The 26,740-nt window shown below is 37.4% G+C and overlaps 1 protein-coding gene across 4 annotated transcripts in view; it reads left to right on the forward strand.

The window, feature by feature from the left end:
- Positions 1-809: 809 nt before the first annotated feature.
- Positions 810-26,740, forward strand: part of PNPLA8 (patatin like phospholipase domain containing 8) — a 31,609-nt gene continuing 5,678 nt past the window's right edge. Inside the window, exons 1-8 of one of the 4 annotated variants that reach the window (XM_062491938.1) lie at positions 810-831; positions 1,887-3,099; positions 4,066-4,215; positions 5,423-5,574; positions 6,308-6,402; positions 9,785-9,956; positions 14,640-14,697; positions 16,863-17,057. In XM_062491938.1, coding sequence (XP_062347922.1) covers positions 1,978-3,099; positions 4,066-4,215; positions 5,423-5,574; positions 6,308-6,402; positions 9,785-9,956; positions 14,640-14,697; positions 16,863-17,057 — 1,944 coding nt within the window. In that variant the 5' untranslated portion in view covers positions 810-831; positions 1,887-1,977. The other 3 variants (XM_062491935.1, XM_062491939.1, XM_062491936.1) reach the window with 3 other exon arrangements.

Below are 26,740 nucleotides of genomic sequence, written 5' to 3' on the forward strand. Positions count from 1 at the left end.
GGGGTCCTCAACATAAGGACCTTCTGGAGCAAGCCCAGAGGAGGGCCATGAAACTGGTGCGGGAACTGGAGCACCTCCCCTACGGACAGGCTGAGAAAGCCAGGGCCGCTCCGCATGGAGAAAGCTGTGTGGGGATGTCAAAGCACCTTCCGGTACCTGAAGAAGCCAGTGAACACAGAACTACAGTGACAGGACAGTGAGTAATGCGCACAAATTGAAAGACAGGAAATTAAGGTTAGATACTAGGAATAAATTATTTACTGCGAGGGTAGTAAGGCACCAGAACAGGTTGCCTAGGGATGTGGATGCCCTGACCCTAGCAGCGCTCAAAGCCAGGCAGCACAGGACTTTGATCAGCCTGCTGTGGCGCGGTGCGGTGCGGGGAAAGCTGGGCACACATCGTCTTTCCAAGGCCCCCGGCACTCTGGCAGCGCTCGCCGGGCGGAGGAGGCCCCGCCCCCCGCGTCGCCCCGCCCCCCGCGTGTCGCGCCGCACGTCGCCGCCCGCCCCGGCGCGCGCGCAGGCGCAGCAGCCCCGGCCCTGACCTCGCGCCGCCCGCCCGCGCCGCGCGAGGCGTCTCGCGTCACCTCCCACCAGCTCCCCCCACCCCGCGGCGGCCCGTGGGACGCTGGCGCGCGCCCCAGCTGTTTCCGGCGCGCGGGGCGGGCGCAGGCGCAGTGCAGTGGCCGCGCGCCGCGGGTGTTGTCGTGCCGGGCCCGTCCGCCTCCCGCTCGCTCCGCCGGGGCGGCACCGCTCGTGAGGGCGCGGCCCCTGCCTGGCGCTCGGCGGCGGCCTGGGGAGAGGGGGGAGGCGGGAGCGACTGTCCAGCAGGTACCGCCGCCGGGACGGGCCGTGTCGTCGCCGCGTCGCGCCGCATCTCCACCGGGTCCTGGGGCAATATGAGGACGGTGGGAACACGATGAGCGCGTGCCGGGCACGCGGGGCTCGCTCGCGTAACGGGAGGTGGGTCGGGGACAGCGGGGCTCGGGGACAGCGGGGCCCGGGGACAGCGAGGCCCGGACTCGGTGCTTGTTTACGCCGCCGCTCTCGGCAACGTTTCTGGGAAATGGCGCAAGGCAGGAACAGCGCCCGCGCCTGCCCCCGGGGCCGGAGGCGCCTCCGGTACCTATATAGCCTGGCCCGCGGCCCGGCTGCGCGGCGGTCACCCGGCGGGACAGGCACAGCGTAGGCAGAGGAGACTGTAAGTAACGATGGCGCTGCCGGCGGTGGTGTCGCCTCTGCTGTCACTGTGGAGTCGGCCTGTGCAGGAGTTGGCCTGCGTGCCTTCCTGGGAGCCCTTCTCGGCACTTGTTACAGGCGCTGGAGAAGCCTGGGATTGCTTTTTTCGGCAAATAATGGATTTGCGCCTGCGGTATCTGCACAACTCTGATGTGCTGCGTAAAACGCTGCTCCACCAGTTGCACCTTTCGTTGCAGAGTAAGGATTATATACTGCCCTTGGCTCTTAGGATGGGCACGTTTCGTTGAACTTCGCTCAAAGTATTGGTGTCACTTCTCCCCTGTGGAGAATTCTGCTAAGGGGTGCTAATATGATGACATTTGAAACGTGTCTGTGCAAGATAATTTGCTGAAGAAACAGCAGTCAGTTTTCTATATGTCACTAAGTGCTTTGGAGAAGTGCCACGTATTGGTCAAGTTATGGCCTTTAGGGAGTAGTGTGTTGAAATGCTGGGGTGAGCTACCAAATGTTCTGAGCAGTATATATTCCTGTGAGATTATTTGATTTTATTTGAATGTTTATCTTGTCTTTACCAAAAGGATACATAAGCTTCATCTTTTTTAAGCAACTCTGTAATTTTAGTTTAACATGTTTCTAGTTGGTTTCCGTTGTTGGTTTTAGTTTTGTTTTGTTTTTTTCTTTTTCAGACAACACTACATTACAGGACTTATTTATTGACATATATTTTGTGGAACGAAGTAGAAAGCAACATAGAAAAGGTGCAATTATTTATAAGTAATGACAGTTCATTTATCCTTGGACTCTTATTTATTCCTTTTGATTAACCCAAAAAATCTTTGGTGGAAGCAGAGAAACAAATACCTGTGCTTCTGTAGACCTAAAGCCTACTGGAGGATAAATCATGCTGCACATCTGAGAGTTTTTCATACAAGCGAGCCTTGGTGTAAGTGGGCCAGAAGCAGAACATTTTGGTATAACAAGTACATTTGTAGCCATGAGTTTTTATACTATAGAGTTTCCAAACTTTTAACTTCTTCTTCTAAAGGACTTACAAGGGTGAGCATTCGCATGTCACGAATTAAGAATACTATAGAATCTGTTTCAAAGGCAGTGTCTGGCACTCACAGTGAACTGGTGTCACGGATAGCTCGATTAAAGTCCCACTCAGGTACTTTGGGTAAAGCAAATAAAAGTAGTGCAGATGCAAATAACATCAGCACAAATCTAGAAAATGATAAAGAAGTTACAGATGTCAGAATTCAGGACGATTGCAACAGAGGCCCAGCTGCAAAGAAATCCACTTGTGCAAGTGAAGACTTGGAATCTGTGTTAGTAAGTTCAAGTGCAGCTAATCAAGATACTCCAGAAGTTTCAGCACCTAGTAGAAACCACCTTTTTCACATAAGCTACTTTTCTACAAATTTTGGAGAGACTTACAACTTTGTAGCTGATCACATCAACTCTTATTTTAATAATTCCGTTATGGAACAAGGAAGAAAAAGGAATGCTTTATTGCAGGACTCTGGAAGTGAAGAAAGGAATAAGCTTGATTCATCAACAAATACTGTAACAAGTGAAGAAAAGAGAGTGGATTCAGCAGGTACCTTAGCTCCTGAAGCAGAGACCTTGGCTGCAGAAAAAACAAATACTGCTCTCCCAGTTTCCACTAAAAAAAGTATTGCAAACTTTCTTTCATATCCCAGTAACAGTGTACAAGCTTTTGTTGACAGCTATATTGGTGGGTTGGTTCCAAAGTTAAGATCTGATACAAAAGTTGTTTCACCAGAAAAGAGTAAACAGCAAGAACAAGAAGTGCCTGAGAAGAGTGATGAGGACAAAGCAAAAGAGGCCAGGACTGCAGAAGAGAGGGAAAAGCATCTGTCTCTTCAGAGAGAAAAGGCAAGTCTTTGTTTTGTGTTGATTTATGTATTACTTCTATGTATATTTTATAGATATGTGTGTATATATATATATATATGCTACAGTGGTGTATATACCTATGTGTAAGCATAGATACACACATGTACTTACATAAATAAGTATATACCTGTGTAAGTACTTACATGCATATGTACACATACTTTTACTTATATATTTGTGCTTCCATGTAAGTGTGTACGTGGTGTTCCTGCCCACAGCAGGGAGGTTGGAACTAGATGATCTTTAAGGCCTCTTCCAACCCAAACTGTTCTGTGATTCATTCTGTAAATGAGGTAAATAGGTACCCATTCATTGGTAAATAAGTACGCATGTAAAACTATATAGATTTTACATAGATATATAACTGTATAGATTTTATATATGGATACTATATGTAAAATTAAAAATACATATGTGTACTTAAAGGCAGGTATTGATACATTTGTGTATAAGTATTAAATGTTTTATGTAAGTATAGATATGTTCATGTAAGTTTATATATAAAGAGTGTGTGTATGTATACACACACACCTCCATATGTGTGTGTGGTAGGTACATATATTTACTTCATATATTCATAGAGTCCATAATAACGGACAGACAGATCTAGTTATGCTATTTTTTTGTAGTTACAGTAATTTTACAGTTCATGATTTGTTAATGGTTTAAATACCAGAAAGTTGCCCTGAAAATCCATCTGAATACATACTGACATGTTTGTTTGGTGTATTCTTGCTGTAAATTTTAATTAGTTTTCTACTATTTAGTAGAAAATGTTTTTGTTGACAATTTAAGCAGTGCTTACTTGGAACCTGTAGGAGATCTCTAGTGTAACATGCTATTCATTGCTTCTGAGAAATCTTCAAATAACACGTTGAAATTAGTCTTGACAAATTCTACACATCTCTTAAGAGTAGTTCTCTGTTGTCTGTTTGTCTTCTTTAGATCATTGCAAGAGTGAGTATTGATAACAGGACCCGAGCTTTAGTTCAAGCCCTGCGGAGATCCTCTAATCAGAGAGTCTGCATCAACAGGGTTGAAGAGCTGACTTACCATCTTCTAGAATTTCCAGAGAGCAGAGGAGTTGCAGTTAAGGTGCAAATAATTCTTATGCTTAGATAAAAAGCAATCTGACAAATTATTGATATAGAATAATATAAAATGTCCTTCTGTGCTTTTGTGTACTAGTCATATTTCCTATTTGTAAAGATTACAGTTTGAGTGTCTCTTTTGAGCTTGTTCAAGCGGATTCATATGCAAACTGCTGGGAGTTTAGCTAGGGTAAAACTTAAAAGACTTAAGGCTTTTAAGATTGCAGTGTTTAATTTAGAAGCATACGGCATGGTCATGTGGATAGGTAGTATAGCTTTTTCCAGTGGTAGGTAAAGGTCATACACTGTGTACTCTGTGGCAGTTGGCCAGATGGGAATGTGCTGTACAGTTGATCTGTACGTGGACAGTACTTACTATGCTTGTTTACATGCTTTCTTTGAAGAGAGATGGCAAGAGACCCATCAAATAAGTTCATGTAATCTAGTCCTACTTGTTTCCTTCCTAGATTGAGAGGGCAGGTGGGTGGTAGACTATTCTAGAAGTGCCAGCTAAATCACAGCATTTGTCAACCTTGTCCTTTTTTCCATGAAATGTGACAAAACTGTGGCACAGATTGTAGAATTCCTGGAAAAGTAGCTGGGAATGGAGTGCAGGCCAGATGAATCATCTGGGCAGGGTACAGGTCAGGCATTCACATAAATATATGTGAATTACTTTATTATGAAAGAGTGTTGTCACTAATCCCATTTTGATTGCAATGCTGTATATTTCTGTGGTAAGGTACATTTTAAAAATACTCTGTGTGAGAAAGCATTCTAAATTTTATTTTGACATTAGTGTGCTTAGAAGTAATTTCTTGTTTTGAAGCACTGTAGTACTTATTAAGCAAATCTGGGGTTTTACGTGTACTTGGTGTGCTTCATACTCAAGTCTACACTTGGCTGATGTGATACCAAGTCAATAACTTTGGACTGGTGAATGTAGCTTTCCTAGCTATTCAAAATATGTTCATACCATCTTGATTGTTGAGTTCCGATAGGTAGTTACTATAGTGAGGTGTGTGCAGCATAATGTTGACATTCTTTCTTTCCCTTGTTAAGACATGGGTAAATACAGATTTGAAGAAGTTTTCTTCCAAGTTTAACTAGGATATTACTTCTACTTTAATGCCACACTAGTACATTTAAGAATGGATTCTTTTGGTTTAAAACATATGGTTAGAATGAAATATCATTTTATTTATCAATAGGAAAAATTAATCCCATGCCTGTTGAGACTGAGACAGGCTAATGATGAAGGTCTTCAGGCTGCTGTTAGAGAAACTTTAGCTCTGATTGGATATACAGACCCTGTGAAAGGCTGGGGAGTTCGAATCCTTACCATTGATGGAGGAGGAACAAGGTAAAACTTCGGGTGTTTTACGTAGTTGCAACTTTTTTCATAGTGTAACTAGAAGTTAAAATTTCAGTCTCTCTTTGATAAGTTAATGCTCAGAGAGACAATTTATGAGTTACATTACTGTTACATTTGACTGTCTAAGGGATGGGTGCTCTTTGTATGCATTTCTGCTTGGATGGTATTTGTTTTGGTGCTCATATTGCCATATACAGTTATCTCACTCTGTCCCAACAGAGTTCACACCGCTGCATGCCAGATACTGGTTCGTGCTAGACAAGCACAAATCTGATGGTCTCTAATGCATCTCTCCCATTATATCAGATACACTGTATTGAAGCTAGGCAAACCCCACATTGGAAAATGCTATGCCCCAGGCAGCAATATATAGCCTTGTAAGACCAAAATGTAAGTGCTATGTAGGGGGTATGCAGCTAAAATCTGTCCTTAGTCTATATCCAAAAGGTTGATGACCCCCCAGGCCTTTGCTATAAAACAATACGGCTGTAGCTGTTGATTACTATTTTTGGTATGCCTCAGCATGTCATTCATACTTAGTATTCATCATTCTATTTTAACTGTGTTCTGCTGCTCTTTTATTTCCTGAAAAATTCAGGATTCTTACTGTTGCTGTTGTTCAATTATAAGTAGTTATAATGAAGCAAAGGTGATTGAAAAATGATTAGCATTATGTAAGATAAGACTGCCTTTGTATGTGAAGGGGAATTTTGTGTTTCAGGGGTTTAGTTGCACTTCAGACTCTACGGAAACTGGAAGAATTAACTGGAAAGCCGGTTCATCAACTTTTTGACTACATCTGTGGCGTAAGCACAGGTAATTATTAAGCCACAAGTTAGAGTTTTGCTATCAATGTAGTAAAAGAACATCTGAGAATAAATACAGATTTTGCAGTTTCTGACTTAGAGTGTAAGCTGGAAAAGTACAGTTGCGATTTCTGGAGTCTTTTTTTTTTTTGCTTCTGAGTAAGAACTTTGGGCATTTCATGATAAACTTCTGTCTTCAAACTGCTTTGTTGTTTTTTTCAATTTTTGTAAAATCTTCAATTTGCACACAGAAACAGTTATCTTAGATATTTATGGAGCTTTACAGACCAGTGAGGCAATATCCCTCAGGAATTGATACTGGGTTAGTCGTGTTTCCTTGATTAACTTAACAGCAGTGTTTCATCTTTCTTAATTACCTGCCAGAAGGACAGAATGTGCCTGTACCAAGATCTTGAATGATCTAAATTAGAGGAAGTGGTCAGTGCTGTGGGGCCCTCTGTTCATATTGGTCTGTACAGGTTGGAGAAATGGCTTGGCAGGTTCAGTAAAGCCAAATGCAAAGCCCTCCATCTGAGGTGGGCTGACGGCCTAGAAAGCAGCTTTGCAGAAAAGGACCTGGTCTTATTTGGAACAAGTTGGACAGGAATAATCACTGTACTCTAGAGCAAAGAAAGCTGATCACATTGGCTTGCATGGACAAGAACATACCCAATAATTTAAGGGTCTCTGGCTGCAAATGCCTTGTTATGGGCTCCTCTATAAACCTTTAATCTTTTGGGAATGTTTTTGTACATAATGGGTGAGTCTGGCAGAGAGCCAAGTCTGCCAAAGATTGGGGGACTGGGGCTCATGACATGTAAAGGAGAGAGTGCAAGAACTGGGTTTATTTGGTGTTGAGAAGGCTAAGGGTACGACTTTATCCTGGTTCAGCTAATGGGAAAATGAAAACAAGGTGGATCTAGAATAATTCTGAAGATGCACAGTGATGCACAGGAGAAAAGCCAACAGACAAACCGGAGTATGGGAAGTTATAATTAGGTGTGGGAACATGTTTTTCTTGCAGGGATGGTCAGACACTGAAAGAAATTGTCTTTACAGGCTTTGTAATTAATGTCTGTCTGCGGAGATAGTCAGAATTTGGCTGTACAAGTCTCAACTAACCTATTCTAATTATACCTGTTGGAACACGTGGTTGGACTAGATGATGTCTACAGGTCCCACCCAGAGTTAATTACACTTGTGACTCAGTGATAAGTTACTCCTCCCTAGAAAGCAGGAAACTCCAAAGCATGTTTCTCCTTTAAAGACAGTAATCTCCTTCAGAAATTGTTAGACCAGTAGCAGCACAATTATATTTTCTAACATGGAAGGTATGCTGTAGTTTACTAACTCAGTTTCCTTTAGAAACCCACAATCTCCAAATTTTTTGCTATACTTACATTCTATACAGTTTAATTCAGAAATTATCACCATGATAATTTCAGATCACCATCAGTAGATAAAGTGTCTTTCAAGAGATTTGTTTAATGGACTCAGAATAGTGGAGGAGAATGTTTAGGTCTAGTTAGTTCCCTGCTTTACATTTTTAATAGCCTTTCAAATAAATCCTTTTTTAGTTTAGCAGTAAGTGGTTGTTTCTTTGGAAGATGATTTTCCTACAAAATACTTCTCCAATAGTGTCTTCAATGACAATAAAGGTGTTTTACCTTGGACAGAGAAGCCTCGTGTTTTTAATTTACTCCCCCTACTTGTCACTAGAACTAACTTTGTTTTTAATTTTTCTTCAAATTTTGAGATTTATGACTGCTGGTATGTACTTAGCATATTCTTTTAGATTTTGTTTTCACAATTAAGCTTTTGTCTGCAGTTGTCCAGTTTGCAATAATAAATGAAATGACACGGCTGGGTGAGGTTGTGCATGTCTGCCAGCACTGCTGGCAGTTCTGTTTGTATTGACAGTACACATGCTGATTGTCTTGCAGTTGATTGAATTGTGTTTTACAAGAGCGATAGATTAAATGATAGGAAGGATGCCTCTTGTGCACTGCACTTCTCTTTTCTGCAGTAGTTTTTGTATTTCTTACTATTGTTCAAGTCTTTTGGCTTTGAAGTTGAAAAATGCCCTTGCTGTGAATGCAGCGTCACAGTTTTTGTAGTTAACTTCCCTGTGCTTCTCTTCATTGAGGGTCAGAGGGTGTAAATGCGGGCAGTCACAGAGAAAGATCAGCACAATGTTGCTGTAAAAGGCCCTGCATACTTTGAATCTGCTCGCCAAAATAGAAAATATATGATATTGTAGAGCACCAGCTGCAGAATTTAGAGGAATAGAATGTGGCCAAGGATTTGCTTGACTCTGGAAAACAGTGTTTCTCTGCTGCTACAGTGTTAAGTCTGCCTTGAATGCAGGCAGGTGGTGATTTTACAATTGAGAAAGTTTCTCTTGATGAAACTTTGTGTCAAGTAGGCCCAGATTGCCATAAGTATGTGTGCTACCTCTTAAGAAACTGAGACCATCAATCCTCTAATGCTCAGCTATAGCAGTGGTGGGCATTGTGAGAGTGAAAAAGGGCTTAGAAGTCATGTTTTCTTTAAAGCCATCTGTGACTTCCTGCATGTTTTTCTGCACGTGCATTATATTCTTACTCTATTGGCACCTTTTAAATTAATTTTATTCAAGCCTGTGGCGTTTATTTCCAGATTGAAGAAAGCATGTGTCCTGATTATTCCTAATGCTTAATTACATGTTCTCACAGTATGGTGCAGCTAGATTTAAAGGTTTTGTGTCCCTTTCAGTTTAATATATATAAGAATTGTAGTAATGCATTAATTGTATTTTTCCACAGTCTTTTTTAATGGTATTTAGCAGCAATGCTTTTTGAATGCTTTTATTTTGTTCCTACTAGGGTAGGTCATAATTCTTGTTAGACACACTAGATGGCAGTATGTATGAAACCAGTTATAAATGGTTGCATCCAAATGTAATCCAGACTACTGAAATCTTCTTTATTTTTAAAGAATTTTCCTAGAATATATCTCTACTGATTTAAGAGTTTGCATGGTAGCAAATAATGCTCCAAATAAATTTTTAATACCACAACAAAAATTTATCTTACTCATTTCTCTTTCTATGTAAAGTAGTAGGTTTCATTTGCTCTCTTCCATATGCTTCTTGTCATCTGCATAATGAAATAATGCAATTTTTCAACTTCCCATATTTCTGTTTTTGAAAATAGACTTTTTATATCTTGTCTATGTTCTTTTAAAACATAGTTTGTGATCTCTGAGCAAGAATTTAGTGATATAAATGTCAATTGGTCTTGCTGTTTCAAGACAGATACTCTGTTAACTAGTGAACTGTATTTACTGGTAATCCATCTTTGTAATCTTACTCTGCGATACATCTTACATTGCAAAATGTTTGTTTTTTTCAGGAGCTATATTGGCTTTTATGTTGGGGTTGTTCCATATCCCCCTGGATGATTGTGAAGAGCTGTACCATAAGTTAGGATCAGATGTTTTTAAGCAGAATGTCATTGTTGGAACGGTCAAAATGGGCTGGAACCACGCATTTTATGACAGTGATATATGGGAAAAAATGCTCAAGTAAGTAAAAGAAGATCAGGTGAAAAATAATTAGTGCAATATCTGAGTTCATTTGGGTTTTTTTATTGCTTCACTGGTGTGCAGATTCTTAAAACAGCTAGAAAGGATTAACATAGGCTCTCATTCTTTTGAAATAGCTGTTTTCATATTTACTAAAATGTTGAAAGCTTTTAATGTAATGATTTACATTTCTGGGGAATAAAGTAAGCTTTACTGCACTGATTTCTGATTATATTCCTGTATGCTTGCCAGCTCTGCTTGATCTGACTCATTGCAGATTTGCTACAAATTATATTTGCCACCTGCTGTGCCTTTTTTCTTAAAGGAGATTGGTGAAAAATGAAATAATGTGCTGTAGTAGGGATTTTTAATGTTTGCTACTATATTGGAGAGCTTTGTCCATTGCCACTTTGTTTGAAAGGGAAATGAGCTGTAAGGGTTGAAGTGAAAAATTATCTGCAGTGTCAGAGCTGCCTGTGGAGTGTATTCACATGCATCGATGGCTATTCAGCAAAAGCCACTAGAAAGAATTATTATATTACAGGTTTTATTTAGTTTTATTCGTCTGTATTTGTATTGATAGTTCAATTGTTGATAATTTTTAGCAAACTAAAGTCATAGTTTCCCAACCAGCATAAGTTGACCCTGCCACTGAAAGAACTGGAACAATATTTTCTGAGAGAAAAGTAAAGAAAGAAATGTAAAATGGTAAAAGGTCCCTTCTCATAAGTAATAAGTTCCTTTTGGAATGTGATTACTGTGTTTTATGGAATTAAAAGAGTTTTTTATGGCACAGTCATGGGAATACCACTGTTGGCTGAATTTTAAGCATCTTACTTCTTTGTTGGAGAGAGAAGCTTCTGAGCACTTCTTCTCTATACTGTTGCAAATTTTCAGAAATAAATACATTTCTCAATATAATGAGCTTTTGGTCTCAGATATCTGAAGGTATTTTTTTAGAAGTTAGATTTTTCTCTCTCTTCCCTCATAACCTTTCCCACCCAATTAAAAGAAGTCTTGTGAAAATCACAATAACCTCATGTGAAAGTATTTTACATGCCTCTAATTAAAATACTGTTGTTTTTCTGCAGCTACATGTAACACAAGAGGGAGGTAAAGAACTCCTGTGCAATAGAGAAAAGCAGGCAATTAATATATTGTCCATAGAGTAAATTAAATATTAAATGCGCTGATCAACAAATGACTTCTTGGTGACCTGCAGTGTTGAAAATGCACAGCATTTTGCTGAAGGGATTCCTAGAGGCTTCCCTGTGGTGTGGGGGCCTGGAGCTAAGAAGGGAATTGTAAGGTTATACAGTATCTCTTTACAGCAATATTGAAGGTCAGGTCTAACATCGTAATAGCATGAGGAAGCTGCTTTATGTTTTGCTTTGAGTTTAAAAGCATTACTTGAGCTGTGTGTGTTTTATGTAGTTTAAATGGTAACTTGTCAGCCTTACTTGAAATGGAAGAATCCATTGACAACGTGCAGACATGTAATATGTGTTTAGTCCTACCATAATATCAGTGGTGGTATTTTCTATCAGAAGATATTCTTGCTGAAAATAATTAAGTTGGTGTTTCATCAGGCTAATGTTCCATGCATTCATGGGGTATATCATAAATTGCATTTCAGAAAATGACAGCTAATTTTGGTTAACTCACATTTTATTCTGAGTACTTTAAAGAATTGATTTCATGTGTTCTGTACATGTCTGTTTTAACTCCTCTTATGTATTTCTTGAGTTGCAGTTTGAGCACCAGTTTTAATCATTTACATTATGCAGAAGATTTTACTTACAACATATCAGTGTATGTAATGCTATATTGAATTGCATTTCTAAGAACCTGGCTTATAGTTCCAACTTCTCTGTTTTCTTTTGACTCTTGTTGACATCTACAATTTTCTTCTTGCATGCTGTCTTAAGAAACCACTGGAGAAATTTGGTGAGCAGCTAGGGCGTTTCATAAGCTAGCTAAAATCTCATTGGGAATTTATAGTCTTGAGAAGCAGTCAGTCACTGTATGGAGCATAGGATAAAAATTACACATTCTCTCTTGGTAGGAAAATGGATAATGCATGTGTTTGGGAATACAAGCAATAATACTTCAGTATTTGTTTTGCAGAGTGAAATATAAATTGACACTGCTGTCTAATGACTAGATGGGTAACACATTCCATACCTGCACGTGATATAAAAGTCTCTTCTGTAGGTTTGGTAAAGATGTCATAGTTTCCTGGTACTACTGTTGTTAGAAGAGGGTAAAAGTTGCAATTTTGCCTTTTGCATTGAGTGCTCTTTCTCCAGAATATTTGCATCACTGCTGTAGGTCATTGGAATGTTTCTTCCAGCATATGGTTGGCAATATGTTCTTCATAACATTATTGAAATAAGTGTTGTAATAGTAGTGACTTGAAGCAATGAAAGAGCAATGTTTGTGAAAGAGACTGGTCTAAGTAGGTCATGTCTGGAGGACATAGGTCACAGACAGACACAAAGTAGATAAATAGAGAAGTAGGATAGCAAAGGAAATTATGTGTAAAATAATAACTGATGAGTGGAAAAATGTAAAATGCTTACAGGATTTAAAGTAACTTTAGTATCAAAAAGTGATTTGGGTGTTGTCACAGACAGTTTAATGAAACATATATATGCTTGTGGTCAAACAAGATGATTCAGTGTGTGACAGCTGGAATTGAAAATACAGAAAATACTGTGATGCCATTTTATTGATTTACAATACAGTTTGTTTTAAAATATTATTTACAGTCCTGGTTTCCACATTTTAGAGACTATTTCTGTTGCAAGATTGGGGAAAAAGTAGCCAGTGACCTGAAGACAACACACATTAGGAGTCTTTATCATTGACAAAAGCAAACAAGTTATCTGAGATAGTAAAGCATCCTGAGAATTAGCAGTTTCTTCTTTTCTTTGACAGCAGGGGACTATTCAATAAAATTAAAATTAGAAGACTATTTTTAACACAGTGTGTGAATAAACTGGAATTACTTCTGCTGTGACTTTGTAAAAGAGAATTTAGCAGTGAGACAATATATTTATTTAATATGCAGTTACATTGTTAATGCTAGCAACAGAACTAAAATAAATGTAGATATGATACTAAACTTTTCTTCTTAGACTGTAACATCTGAAGTTGCACAGTAGTTTAAAGGATTTCTTGTACCTACTCTGGAGTATCAGTTTCTGGCCTTCATAAAAAACAGGATGTGAAGAGATAGTTACTCAGTTAGATGGTTCCCATAATTAAGCAGAGGATATTGCTTATGAATTTTGTTAATCTTTGCTTTTGGGGTTTGGGAAAAAAATACCTAATACAGACATTTCAGAAGTAGATGAAAGTGATGCAAATCAGGAGATGTCTTTGATATCTCACCACTGTCAGTCTCACTTCTTTTATTCCTGCTTCACGGTTTTGTGTGCCTTCGTCTCCTGTAATCAGTTAGTGAGTGCAGATGTCACTCTTCCCCTTCTGGCTGGTGATTCTGAGACTAGAATCAATGCAGAAATAAAACAAAACTGCACTACTGGTACAAGAATTGTGTCAACAGGAGTTTCCCATCGTAGGACTGGAACTCGTCTCCTTTCGTTCCTTCCTGTCAAGGGCATATATGTAGCCATCCTTCAAACACAAATATCCACTAGAAGAACAGCAAATTGTCCTAATTGCACATACAGTCTACTGTCTGCATGGAGGACTGCTGCTGCAGTAGCCTTTAAAGCTTCTTTTATCTTCTGACCTGAGTAGGTCGATAAAGGAAGTGCTACTCCCTCCTCTCATGGGTGGAAGCTGGTGGATGATCTTGTAATAACAGTACATGGAATATCTTTACTTTAAAAGTGTGGCAGTATGGAAAACCATCATTGCAGAATTAGGCAAATGCACCAGCAGTGTTTGGGTGGGCTGTGTTCCAGTGGAGGAAGAAAGCTTGCTGATTTAAAGGAATCATTGGGTGAACACCCATTCTGTAGGAGTTTAATACCTTTATTGTGAGCAAATCAGATTTGAAGTAGATGATGAGGTGAGATTACTGGCTAGTATGGTGATTTGTTCCAGTCTTCTCTGCTATGCAGAAGGGCTATTTTCTAGTTAGCAACAGAAATACTAACCCTGATATAGTGAGAAATTGCAATGCTGGCCATTATGTGATTTATAAAAAGATATTTATGTGAAAAAATATTACCTCAAAAAGGAATGGTACATGCATATTGGATTACTGTTATGGAAGACGAGATGCAGATGTTTTAAGTTTCTTCTAAATCATATGGAATGCCATCTTTCTCTCTGTAGCTTTTGTGTGGAACAGTGATTTTTCACTACTGTGAAACTGCTAAATAAAGATGTTGGTTTTTTGATTCCTAAATGTAGCAAAGTATTTTGTCTAACTATGTAGTTGAGTAATCCTGATGATTTATTGTTAACTATGTGAACTGAGTAACTTGAGTCGAGACCTCTATAGTAACACTTCAGACTTATTTGAACAGACTAGAAGGTTTGAAATATTGGTCCATTGAAGGCAGTTGTAGAAATCTGATTGTTAAAGTGAAATACAAACATTGTTTCTTTTAAATGCAGAGGTCTCAAAAATAAGGATGATAAAAATATGGGTCTTGTTCATGCTAAACTGATGGAACATTTTCCATTTTTTACACTTTCTTGTAGAGAAAAAATGGGCTCAAATCTGATGATTGAAACTGCAAGAAAGTCCAAATGTCCAAAGGTAAGTACAGTTTTCTAAGGTAAATACTAATTATATATTTCACAAGTACTTTTAAGGGTTCTGAGTAAATTCTATACCTAGAAGAATATTGGATAAACAACATGAATGTTGAAGTGCTATTCAGGCTTCCATATGTGATAACCCATGCTTTTAAAGTACAAAATTTAATTAGATTCTTAATTTTTGGCAGCAGTTTCTGATATTTTTATTGCTTTTAGTTGGAATATATGCAGAGATGTTAAAAAACTTGTCAGCCTAGAAATACTGGGTCGGCATTTTGGGGTTCTTCAAAGCCTTTTTTTTTCCATGTAAGAATTCTAGTGTCTGGAGATTCTGTCACATCAGCTGTGATCTGTGTTACTGTGTTGCAAGAGGGCAGGGTTGCTTCTCACTTTGTTTGGAGTACCTGGTTTTCTCCAGTCACATTCTTGGGCCTCAAGATCTCTTCTCTTCCTGTGTGACAGAAAAGGCACCAAGTCATAGGAGGGGCGTTACATACAGCAGCATGGGAGTGAAAGATGAGAAGCATGGGTATTATATTTTTGGTGAAGGATAGGGTGTGAAGAAAGAAGAGAAATATAATAGGATACATTTCAGAACAATCTGTAATTAACAGGTGTTTTGGTGTCATAGCACTATATTCAATGCTTTACTGTTAAATGGAAGATATTCACATTTTTCTAAACATAGAAACTTGTGCCTTACTGACTGCATTCCTAGTCCATGTCTAAAACAAGGACATGAAAAGGCTGGTGTGATATGTTGCTTTCTGAGAGAGAAGCTATCCTATGCTGACTTGAAAGTTATCTTTGAACCACAATCTTTGGCTTCCTTCCATGTTCTTCAGTAATAAAATGTGAATATAAATAGAGTTGAAACTAACTGTTCCCAGTAATTGCTTTATAGTGCTGTCAGTGGTGGCACTCTTTACAAGGCACATCAAAATCAAAATAAAACATACAGTTCTGTTCTCTGCTGCTGTTAAATTCATGGCAAGATGGGTTTTGCTAGAAGGTGCTGAGCACTTTGCAACTTAGACTGCATCGTGGAATGTATGTGGGTATTGCCAAAAATGAAAGCATCCTTTTAATAAGTTTTGTATTAAATTTTCTGCAGGTATTTTTCTTGCTGCTTCTTGTAGTGCTTAGAACTAAACCTTCCTTTTGGGAAAAACAGGAAACTTTTCCTCCATCAAATGATAGCGTGCAAATCAGGCAATTTTGCTTTTACATTGTAATGTGGAAGTTATGCTTTTGTTTTCTGTAAGGATGAATTTGCAGTGAATAAAACTATTTAAATTAAGTAGCTTAAGAGCGAAAATGCCTACAGTGATGTCACAGCATCAGCTGTGCTGTTGTGTAACATTTCATGTAAACACCCTACTCTGCAAAACAGTAAGCAAGATAGAATTGAACACCCCCTTGGCTGCTGAAGTGTTATTCAGAGAGTGCCTGCCAGGCTGACTGCATCACCTCTAAAGGTCTTGCACATTCTAACACTCACCCATAATCTCTTGTGATTAGATCTGTAAGATACCTTATTTTTGTTGTCATAGATGGGGTTTTTTTTCCAATGGAAATACATTTTGGCTTTTCAGTTAGGTGAACAAATGTGATTTCTGTCACTGACATTTCAGTATCCTTACAAAAAACCTTGAAGGAATTACGTTTGATTCTTGTGCAGGATAAATTCTTACTACAATTCTTTAACTCCAGTTGCAATATTAAGTAATCATTTTCTTGGAGAAAGAAATGGATTGACAGTTCTGACATTCATATTTAATGGCATTGTTGTATTGCTGGTTACAGACTTCTGAGAATTAAATGCTATTTCAAAAGGAAAAGTATTTTAAAATCATATAGTTGACACCAGCATTTTGTTTAAATATCACAGATATTTGTAGAAACAGAATAGCCAGTGGAAACAATTCGTTGCAGGTTAAAAATAGCATTTTCTTTAGGGATTTGGGTCTCTTGTTGGTGTTTTACTTTCACTTTTTAAAATTTAGTTAGACATTATAAAAATGTAAATAAATAATGAACCTAGTAAGAATTCCAGAAGTGTGTTAATGTATAAATTGAATTTCATACGGCGGGAAGCTTTCATTCTCCTATTATGGTTATTATCATCGTATATAAATAATGTTGTTCCTCCTCATTTACTAGGTAGCTGCAGTAAGCACCATTGTAAACAGAGGAACACCACTGAAAGCATTTGTGTTTAGAAATTACAACCACCTTCCTGGTGTTAAGTCCCATTATATTGGAGGCTGTCACTATAAACTGTGGCAAGCAATTAGAGCATCATCTGCTGCACCAGGTTACTTCCAGGAATATGTTTTGGGCAGTGATCTTCATCAGGTAAGTTGAAATCTTCTTGAGTAAATATTTTCCAATTTTATTCCTGAGAAGAAACATGGCCTGAATCTCTGAATCAAAACCAAGCAAATAATTTGGTAGCACAAAAGAAATCTGGGACAGATGGGGTAAGAAAGGATATTTTCAGCTTCTATAGCCTTTACAGAACTAAAAAGGCTTAAAAATCTTAGTCTTCTCAATACAAACCTAAGCTCTTCTGCTGTTGCTTTCTTCTCTGCCTGGAAGGAAACCTTATATGAGTTGTAAATTGCCTCTGACTTCCCGCTTGCAACTGGTATTTCACTGACCGTTATTTCACTAAATAGATGATGTAACTTAAAAATCTAACAACACTGTAAAGTGTGAAAAAAGCAAGGTTATACACTTCAGCGGACTTTTTATTAGTGCATGATTTCAGTTTCTGGTCTGCTTTTTAATTCTTTCCATTGATAGCTTGTTGAGCTTTACCCTGGTTCTGGGCTAGTAAGAAGAGTAAGAGATGCCACAGCAGTAAGATTAAACTCGGAGGACAACTGCAAAAGAAATTCCCTTGAGGATAAAGCAGTGTCTCCTATCAACAGTGCATGCTATTTTATTATATTACAGCCTCTCTTGGTGACCCTGATAAGAACAAAGCAAATGAATTTCTTTAGTAGTTTTTTAACCATGGGGTTTTAGTCCTCCAGTGCCCCTGTATTATTCTGCAGTTCTTCAGTAATCTTTCAAAGATTATTTCTTGCAATGCATACTAATTTAGAAAAATTAGTATTTATTTTAATAAATACCTGATGCAGATCCGCGGTAGAAAAGATTGCAAAGGGTGCAATCTTTTGACCTTCAACAAAGAGAGCATAGGATCGAATCACTTACGTTTAATGAAAGCATCTGTTACATTTCTGTCATGTTAATTCATATGATGGCATTAGCCTCAAACGCTGGGAAAAAGTAGTGTGTTTTGAGTAATAAGATATACTTGGATCACATACAGAATTTCTGATGGTGTCCATTGGAAGGCTGTGTAATATCCGTAGCATTGTAATGTGCTTGAGTAGTACTGAAATTTAAAGGCTAACAGATAAATTAGTATAAGATGAAATAAAGAAAAATTATTTACATTAAGAGGTGGTCAAAAGCATTGGTGCAAACAAACAGCTAGAATTTCATCTGAAAAAAGACAGCATATTTCCATATTTTCTTTCAACATTTATAAGGGGATGAAATAATTTAAATTCAGTTACCTAAAAGCTCCATAGAAATGAAGGGGTGAAGGGCACCCATGGAGGATCAGGCTCAAGAGATTTCGAAGTTTGTTTCATTGTATTTTTTCCCCTTTTTATTTAGGACATTCTTCTCCTCCTCCCCACACCCCTCCCCCCCATCCCTTATCTGACTGCCTGCCATAACCTTCCCAGTATGGTACATCTTGTTATCCTCAAAACATTTTAATCAACTACTGTCTGAAATAAGTAAATAAGTTTTGAGGGGTTTTTAAACCTAAAAATGGACTAACACATCAGATTCTAAGCCAAAGCACTGCTTGAAATCCTGAAATGTGTTCATCTTCCATCTGGACAAGCAAAACTGGGAAGGGAGCTGCTTTAGCCTTGGGAGCTGTTCCAAGCTGCTCCTTAACTGATTGGATGGGTCAGTGTTAATCTATGTGAAGAAGTTTTCTTTCTCTTCTCACCTTTCCACCCCCTCTTTCCCTGAATTGAAAGTACTGGGAAATTGATCTGTGCTTTTACGTGAAGGATATCTGAATAAACAACATGATTTTATAACTTCTGCACAGTGCTTTACACAATTCTTTGTCTTAACACAGTTTTTGAATTGCCAGACTTGTGTGAAATGCAGTAAGGCTGGTACTTCATCTATGTTCCCTTTTAAGTTTAGCAGACTAGAGAATGTATAATTAGTGTAAATAGAGATCAGATCCAGTATTTTCAGACACGCAATGAAGTCTAGTTTTTCCTTACTCCAGAGTCTTTGGACAAAGCCCTTCCATCTGTTCTTACAAACCCTGTTTCCCAAGTTCAGCATTCTTCTCTATTTGATGTATTATAATTATTAGAAAGCAAGGGCTTAGGATGCAATTTACCTTTGTCGGCTGTAAAGCACTAAATATGTTCTCAGTACTGAAACAGTTCATTGCAGTAGAACTGCAATAGTAGATGCTAAATTTTTGGATTCAAACTTTTTTCATATAATCTGAAAAGCATCTCTTCTCCCCAGCCAGAAATATTTAAACACTTGAATTCTTACAGAAACTACCTTTCATGTCTGACATGCTTTTTTTTCCCCAGGTTACACTTTTCCTACCACATCTCTATTTCCATAATTAATCTGGTTTGTGTGGAGGGTACTTGGGTGTCCAGGTAGCAAGGCACTAGGTGGCAAATGCTCCATAATTGTGTTCATGCAGCTTTCTAGCAGAGATTATAAATCCATTGCACACTCTGAAGCAATCTTGAATTGCCTTGTTTTAACCCTGGGGTTAAGAGCCTCTGTGTGCATAGCAGACTGTTACCCTTATTTTCCTGGGACTTAATGGTACCTCACTGGAAAATGCAGGATATTCAAGATTGTTATCTCTGCTGAAATATCCAGTGTGAATTGAAAGAAATACACACACATAAATACATTTTAAAATAGATACAATCCTAAATGCAGTCATAATCTTTCTTAAAATAGCTTTCTTATTAAAATATGTTAATATTGGTAACTTTTTGTTCTTACAGTTCTTACCATAAATATAGGAATAGTAGGTTCTTGTTAAGCATCTTTATTCTGAAAATGCACTACAAATGTAATTTTAAGTTCCTTGGCCAGTAGTATATGTGTAGTGTGCATGGAAATTCTTGCTCTTTTCTGTAACAGATTGAACTGCTTTTGAACTGCATGAATAAATGAAGCATAACATTGTTAGATGTTTTTGATGGTACTGTGATTTTTGAAAAATGTATCAGCACAGTGTGCATTGTGTAAATAATAATTTATGCCGAAGGCTTCAAAATTATACTGTAGTGTCAGAAAGATGGCATTTTAAGAATACTTTTTATTGATTGGGAACTGCCATTAATCACCATAATCTGTTTTCCGAACATTAACTGTGCTAGTTTCTTACTAGTTTATATATAACCAGCCTCTGAAGTGTTGATATTTCTAAACAATTCCAAGAACAGAGGTGTCCAAAGCATATCTGAAAATTCAGAATACTAGGTACGATATTTGTTTCCTAGCTTTGAAGTTTGGGACTCTTTAAGAATTTTATAGAAACCAGGTTCTGTATTAGCTTATCAGTCCGTTGTACATTTAAATGTGAATGAGAAATGCTCCAGCAGTTCATCTGACTGAAGACTCTTCGAATGTGTGAAAATACTTATTTTGGTAATGAAAATTTAGTGGATTTTTTTAGGGTCATAGTACATGTTCATATCTTACATTATCTAGCTTTTGTAGGAATCAGAGTCCTTTATAAACAGTATGAAGTAGCTGAATGAGAGTTACATGTAAGGTTGAGATGAATTCTTAAAGTGTTTATGTATGACTCTAGATGTCTGTGGTGCAGTTATGGCTGAATGGAACTGTTGGCTTTGACTCGCTTTTTTGTAATTGTAGAGTTATATATGCATGTGTATTTGTGTACACACATGCATGCCCTTTCACTGGAAACATTTCAGTAATAGGCACTTTCAATGTAAAGCATGTTCTTTTTTTTAATGAGATAATAAATTAGTTTTACAGTGTTTCTGATGTCACTATTTAGAAAGAGGTTTCTAGGTGCCTGAACACTTATTTGTGCTGCAGGTGAGCTGATAACTCAGTTTGTTAAAATTCTGCAAAAAGTCATCAGTTGTTGCAAACAGCAATATTTACATTCAGGTCAGTCAAGCCATGCTATCTGGTTCCACTCTGTCAAGTAGGAAAAAACAGTGCAGCTGTTGGTAGATGAGGGGAGTAGGATTAATATTCTTTGTGGTTCAAAAGAGGAACACATTAACATTCGAAGGGATTTAATACCTGTAACATGCTTCTTCAGGAACTCTGCAAGTCAAGGGAGACCAAATCATGATGTTTGTTACGTGAAAGAAGCTGTACTGCGACATGTCAGGTCTTTTATTTTAAAATGTATTTTTGAAGTACTGAAGGCTCTTAGCCTCTCCCCAGTCATGCTAGAGCCAGTGACTTTTTTCCCTCTAATTCCCACAGTGGGGTGATATTTCTTATATCTGTTCCTTTTCATTTTTCCTTTTTTTGCCCCCTGTAGTGTGAAAAACAGTTGAGGTACTCAGTAATGTCACTTCAGTAGACAAAAAAGTATGCTGAGGAAATTATTAATTAAATTAATTAAAATAGCAATTTAAAATGTAGGAAAATCATTATGCACACTTCATTTAGTAGCTTTTACAGCAAAAACTAAATTTGTCCCACAGGATTAATTCAAAGGGCAGCAGGGATTGTCTATGTGATGGTGGTGAATTCAACAAAGCTACAGATTTTTTCAAGTGAAATATACTCCATTTAATACCAAGGACTTGATCACCTTTTTCTTGACAGCTTCCCGTGATTACATTGTTGTATTACAGTTCCTTTTATTATAGTGCTGATGTTGATGTATAATACTGTTCAAATAAATGTGTTTTCTTTGAGCAAGATCAGATAGTAAAGCAGTTAAATTGGCACCTAGTCTGTTAGTGGAGTTTTAATAATGCATGTGTAACAGGATGTGTGATGGGAATACAACCTAAAAATAAAACAAACATATAGTACAATAGTATGATACAACTAAAATTTTAAGTCATGCCTTCACTGGAAAAAGATAATTCAGAGTTTCTATGTATTTTTCAAACTTTCCCTTTGCTTTTATTAGGTAATAAATCTGTAAAGCCAATTCATCTTTGTAGCTTGTTACAGGAGAGGCCTTCAAAAGTGATTGGCTTAGTGCATCCTACCCTAATTGGTTTTACATGGTAGCTTTTAAAATTAGATTCAAGGGTGCTTCCCAGACTCTAAGAAGACATAGAATATAGGTCACATTGAAGGTCTTTTCATTCTTAGGATATGCCACAGTGATCAGTATACACCAGAGCTTATGCAGGCTGCGGTTTAATAGGTGTATCTTGTTCTCACAATGATAGAAACAACTCTTTCTTTGTTTCTCTACTTGTTGCCATACACATTTGCCTACAGCCCTCAAGGCAATATTGCTTACTGTTTAAGGAAAAGGGAATTTACTGGAACATGTAAGCTACATGGATATCTGCGTTTCTTTCTCTCTGATGGATTCTCTAGGTTTGGATAACAGCTCTGAAGATGGACATGCACTGTGCAGTTTACTAGCCTTTGTGAAATTGCTGTGGTTACTGTACCAGTAGTATTTTGCAGAGCCGACTGCTTGAAAGATTCCCTGCAGGGGCTTGCTAAGTGACATATTATTAGCAGATTTGCTTAGTATAATGAAATTGAGAGTGTCTGTTGCTTAAGCATTAACTTGGAAGCATTCTATTTTTTATCTCAATTGTTTCAGTGATGTCTTAATGTAATCTTCAGAATGCTTATTTAAAAGAAGAAACGAAACTTTGCTCTCAAATAAGCTGTATTCATTTAACTATTTTTTTTGCTTTGACTTCTGAGACCATGTATCTTCATGTAACTGAACCCATTCAGTCATCTCTGTACAATCTAAGTTCTGCATTCATGTTATGATGTTGCAGCCGCCATTTCTTAGATCAAAAAGAAAAAATTGCCAGTTCTTGATAGGAAGATAAAAACTATAAGCTAGGTTGTGTATTTGTCCATTACTGACCTAAATTGAACCATATTTCCAAAGAAAATAGCCGTGTGATATTCATTGCAAGTAAAAGCCCAAGGAGATAGTGATTTTATTGATACGCTTTTGCCTCTTCCCTCAAGGAAAGAAAGCTTGATTTTGATATATGGTGGTCTGGTGCTTAGTGTGTCTGATGCTTATAAAATACTCATCTTTTTTTTATTATTATTATTTTCTTGGTCTAAATATGCCAGTCTGTCTCAGTTTTGCAAAACAGACTGTTCTCTTGGTCATCCTAATGGTCTTCTGCTGCACCTGCTGCCTTTTGAGTAATCTTTCTTGAAATGGGACTATTAAGTGTGTTTTTTGGCATGACCCAAGATGCATTGTGCAACATTGAATGATATACTGGAGACAAAATTAGCACTTTCAAATCAGACATAAAATTCAGAGGAGTTAACTTGGTCAGGCTGGAATGCAGTATTCCATATGCAATCTTGACAGTATGATGTGTTTCTTTTTTCAGAGAAAGATACAGCTTAAAACTATGCTTGTCTTTCCAACTGCAACTTTATTTGTTGGTGGTTTAAATCATTGTGTGGTAGTTCCCTACTCAGAGCTTTCTCATGATGGTTCTGATACCAACTCTTATTTTGTCATCTAGCCATGTACTTCTTTATTTTAGGGAACTTGTGAAAGTGTAGAATTTTCCTTCAGTTCTTTCTTCCCATCCACCTGCCTCCACTGTGGATGCAGATACTAGGTAGTTTTTGTCCAAATCCTGAACCCTTCATAGCAATTATCTTCAATAATGAATTCACCTTATCTCATACATTTTGTCAATTTTAAGATCAAATACTTCAGCTGCACACATACTTTGTTTCAGATGCAATGAAATGGAATCTAATGTTTGAGTCAATATATAAAGAATAAAATTGTATTAAGAAATTTAGGCAGCTTGCATAGTTCTATAAATAAAGGGGTTTAATTGGAAATCCAATTTTAGTTCAAAATTGCAATATAAAAGATAAAAAGAAATTAATGGAGTCTAAAATGCATTTAGTTTTGAAAGTTGACTGTAGAGTAAGCTTACAGCATTGATTGTTATATGGTTTTGAACAGATGAATGACCAACATATTTTAAGTAGCATTTATTATAAGTGATATAGCCAGTAATGAGCCACCTACATTCATAAGCTAGCAGCTAAAATGTAGACCAATTAATTAGGAAAACTAATATCAATAAGTAATAGCACTAACATTGATCAAGTTACTGATGTAAAAATGTATTGTGTCTAAATATTTCCATTGTTATCTTGGGAAGTAAAATCTAAAGAACTTTGAAATTATAAAAATTTAACATGGTCACATTTCACAAATATTAGGATATCTCCGTATCTAGGATTCCTTGCTCACCTGTAGAGGTTTTATATTAATGTAATTATTCTGTGCAGCTCCTAGAGCTTTCTCCTTAGTCCAGTATATTCTGCTATAGCAAGTAGAGTATTTACATGTTTCCTAAGTTGAATGTTGTCAGCAAGGACAAAGCTTCTAGACTTGAGTATCCTGGCGACATCTGAATACAGAAGGATTTTATTCAGACCCATGGGCTGGGGGATTTTTTTTGGTGGTTGGTTTGGTTTTGGGGTGTTTAACTGGACTGTTGAAGCTTGCATGTGCTTCACAGGTATCATAAGAGAACCTGAGTCTGGGTCGTGTCGGGGGTCAATGGAGGTTCAGCCATGGGCCCGTTTATTTCTTGGTTACACACCGTCTTTGCTTGTAGTATTACAGGTGTTTCGTCATTTGGGAAACACAGTTAAAATACATACTGTTTTTGTGATGTGTGTTGTTAGCTGCAGAATTAATGTCATTAGATCTGTCATGCACAACTGATGTTTTTAATGAAATACCTGACAATATGTTTTACTGCCAAATAATTCTTTCTTTTATGATGTCTACTGATACATAGCAGACTTCCTCAGTACCCTGTAAGAATATAATTTGTGAATATGACATAAACCCACAAATTCAGTGATGTCTTCAGAGCAGCTGGTCATTTTCTGGGAATTAATGACTCACTAGGATGACTTAATAAATCAAGATAATCACCTAGGAGTCTACCTTAGCCAGGCATTCATTCTGATGAATGTAAAATATATTATTAAATGTTTTGCATATAAGAGCAATAGTACTGACAGTTCTCAGAAGCATTGATCATGACATTTATGGGTATGCCAACTGTTTTATGGTGTTGCTAGTTTTTAGGGGGGGAAAATGATAAATACTGTATGGGAAAACAGTTGAACTGAAAGGGAAGCTTCTCAGTAAACTTTCAAACATTATTAGATTAATTTTTTTACTTTGTCACATGATGTCAGTATAAAGTCTCTCTCTCTGTAACTGGTGTGGTAGAAGTACAAATATAGATAATGCACCTTCAGATTTTCTTTAATTGTAAAAGAATGCAGTAATGGAAATTTAATATTGTTGCCATTCAATAATGTAAATACAAATGCACTGAATTTTCATATCCTGTATAAGTGTTTTCTCTAGAATTTTTCCTAATGCCAGTTCAAGGGAAATCCCTTTTTCACTGCCCTCTTTGTGACAAGTAATTTAAGTGTTTATTTTTCTAGAGTCTAAAGAGAAATCATAGTTTTGAGACAGCATTTCAAAATAATGAGCATATGGTGTCTGTTTCAGGAGTCTAAAGGAACACTCTGCCTCTCCCTAAATAAGGGAATTGGTTCTTTCTGTAATTGTTAGAAATTTGGTGTATAGGAGGATTGCATTTATATCTGTCACCGATTAGGGCCTCTGTTGGGAATCAGCATAGTGCAGAATATATTATAATTGTAGGTAGTTGAGCCAGTAGTTTGCTTCTTACCATGATTATAAAGCAAGGGTGAACCTTCTCAAATAAATTGGATTAAATATTTGTATAAGGGGAAAACTGTAGGTCATTGTATGCTTTATAAAAATGACTGAAGTTATTTAAAAATTTTTCTCAGTCAGACATCAAAGTGGAACGCACTGTTAGAATGAAGCTAAAATACGTTGTTCTTGATAGCTATATATTTTAGATAGATATTTGTTAGAAATATTGGCACCACCATGCGTTGCTTGTCAGCAAGATGAAAACAGTTCTGTTTCTGTCCTGTTCCATGTTTATAAAACTTTACATATTTTGCCAAATAGTTTGTTAAGGAAAATAAAGATTTCCTGTTTTACTGGAAGCTCTTCTTCATCAGTTTCATCCTGAGTAGTAGTGTGACCAGTCTGACTGATTACTCCCAAGAGGAGAGCTGTAATTCATGTATATTTCAAACATATTTTATATATGTAACAGAACAGCATAATCATGTAATCTTTGTATTGAAAAGGTTATGTTTGTGCTGAATGCTATAAGGGGCTTGTTTATTGTACAGTTAAATCAGAACATGTAGATTTATTTTTCACAGAGTATTTGTCAAAAGGATTTTTAGCCCAGTGATGCTTGAGTGAGCAGGCCTTAAAGCTTAGGGTACCTGTACTGACATTTTCATAACGACACTGGGTGCCCCAAGCAGTGAGAGGACTAGGCTGGGATGTGAATCTTGAAGTTACCTGTATTGATAGACCTTACTGCCTTAGGTAGTGAAAGAATTCTCCCCTTTCTAATTTCTGTCTTCTGCTCTGAGGACATTTGCTGCTGCATACATGAATGTATTGAGATGATTTTATAGAATGATTTGGCAAAGTGTGCCCGTTTACTTATGGAGAATAGAGTAAATGCTCTTAACGTAGTTATTTTAGTTTTTCTAAGAAGTAACCCCTTATTACTATGCAGCAACTCCTCAAACTCCTCATTTGCAGCAACTAGACTTATCCTTAAGCTGCATATTTATTATATTTATGTTGATTTTAAGCATAG

Source organism: Cinclus cinclus, chromosome 4, assembly GCF_963662255.1.
Source record: "Cinclus cinclus chromosome 4, bCinCin1.1, whole genome shotgun sequence".
In the NCBI taxonomy this organism is placed as follows: domain Eukaryota; kingdom Metazoa; phylum Chordata; class Aves; order Passeriformes; family Cinclidae; genus Cinclus; species Cinclus cinclus.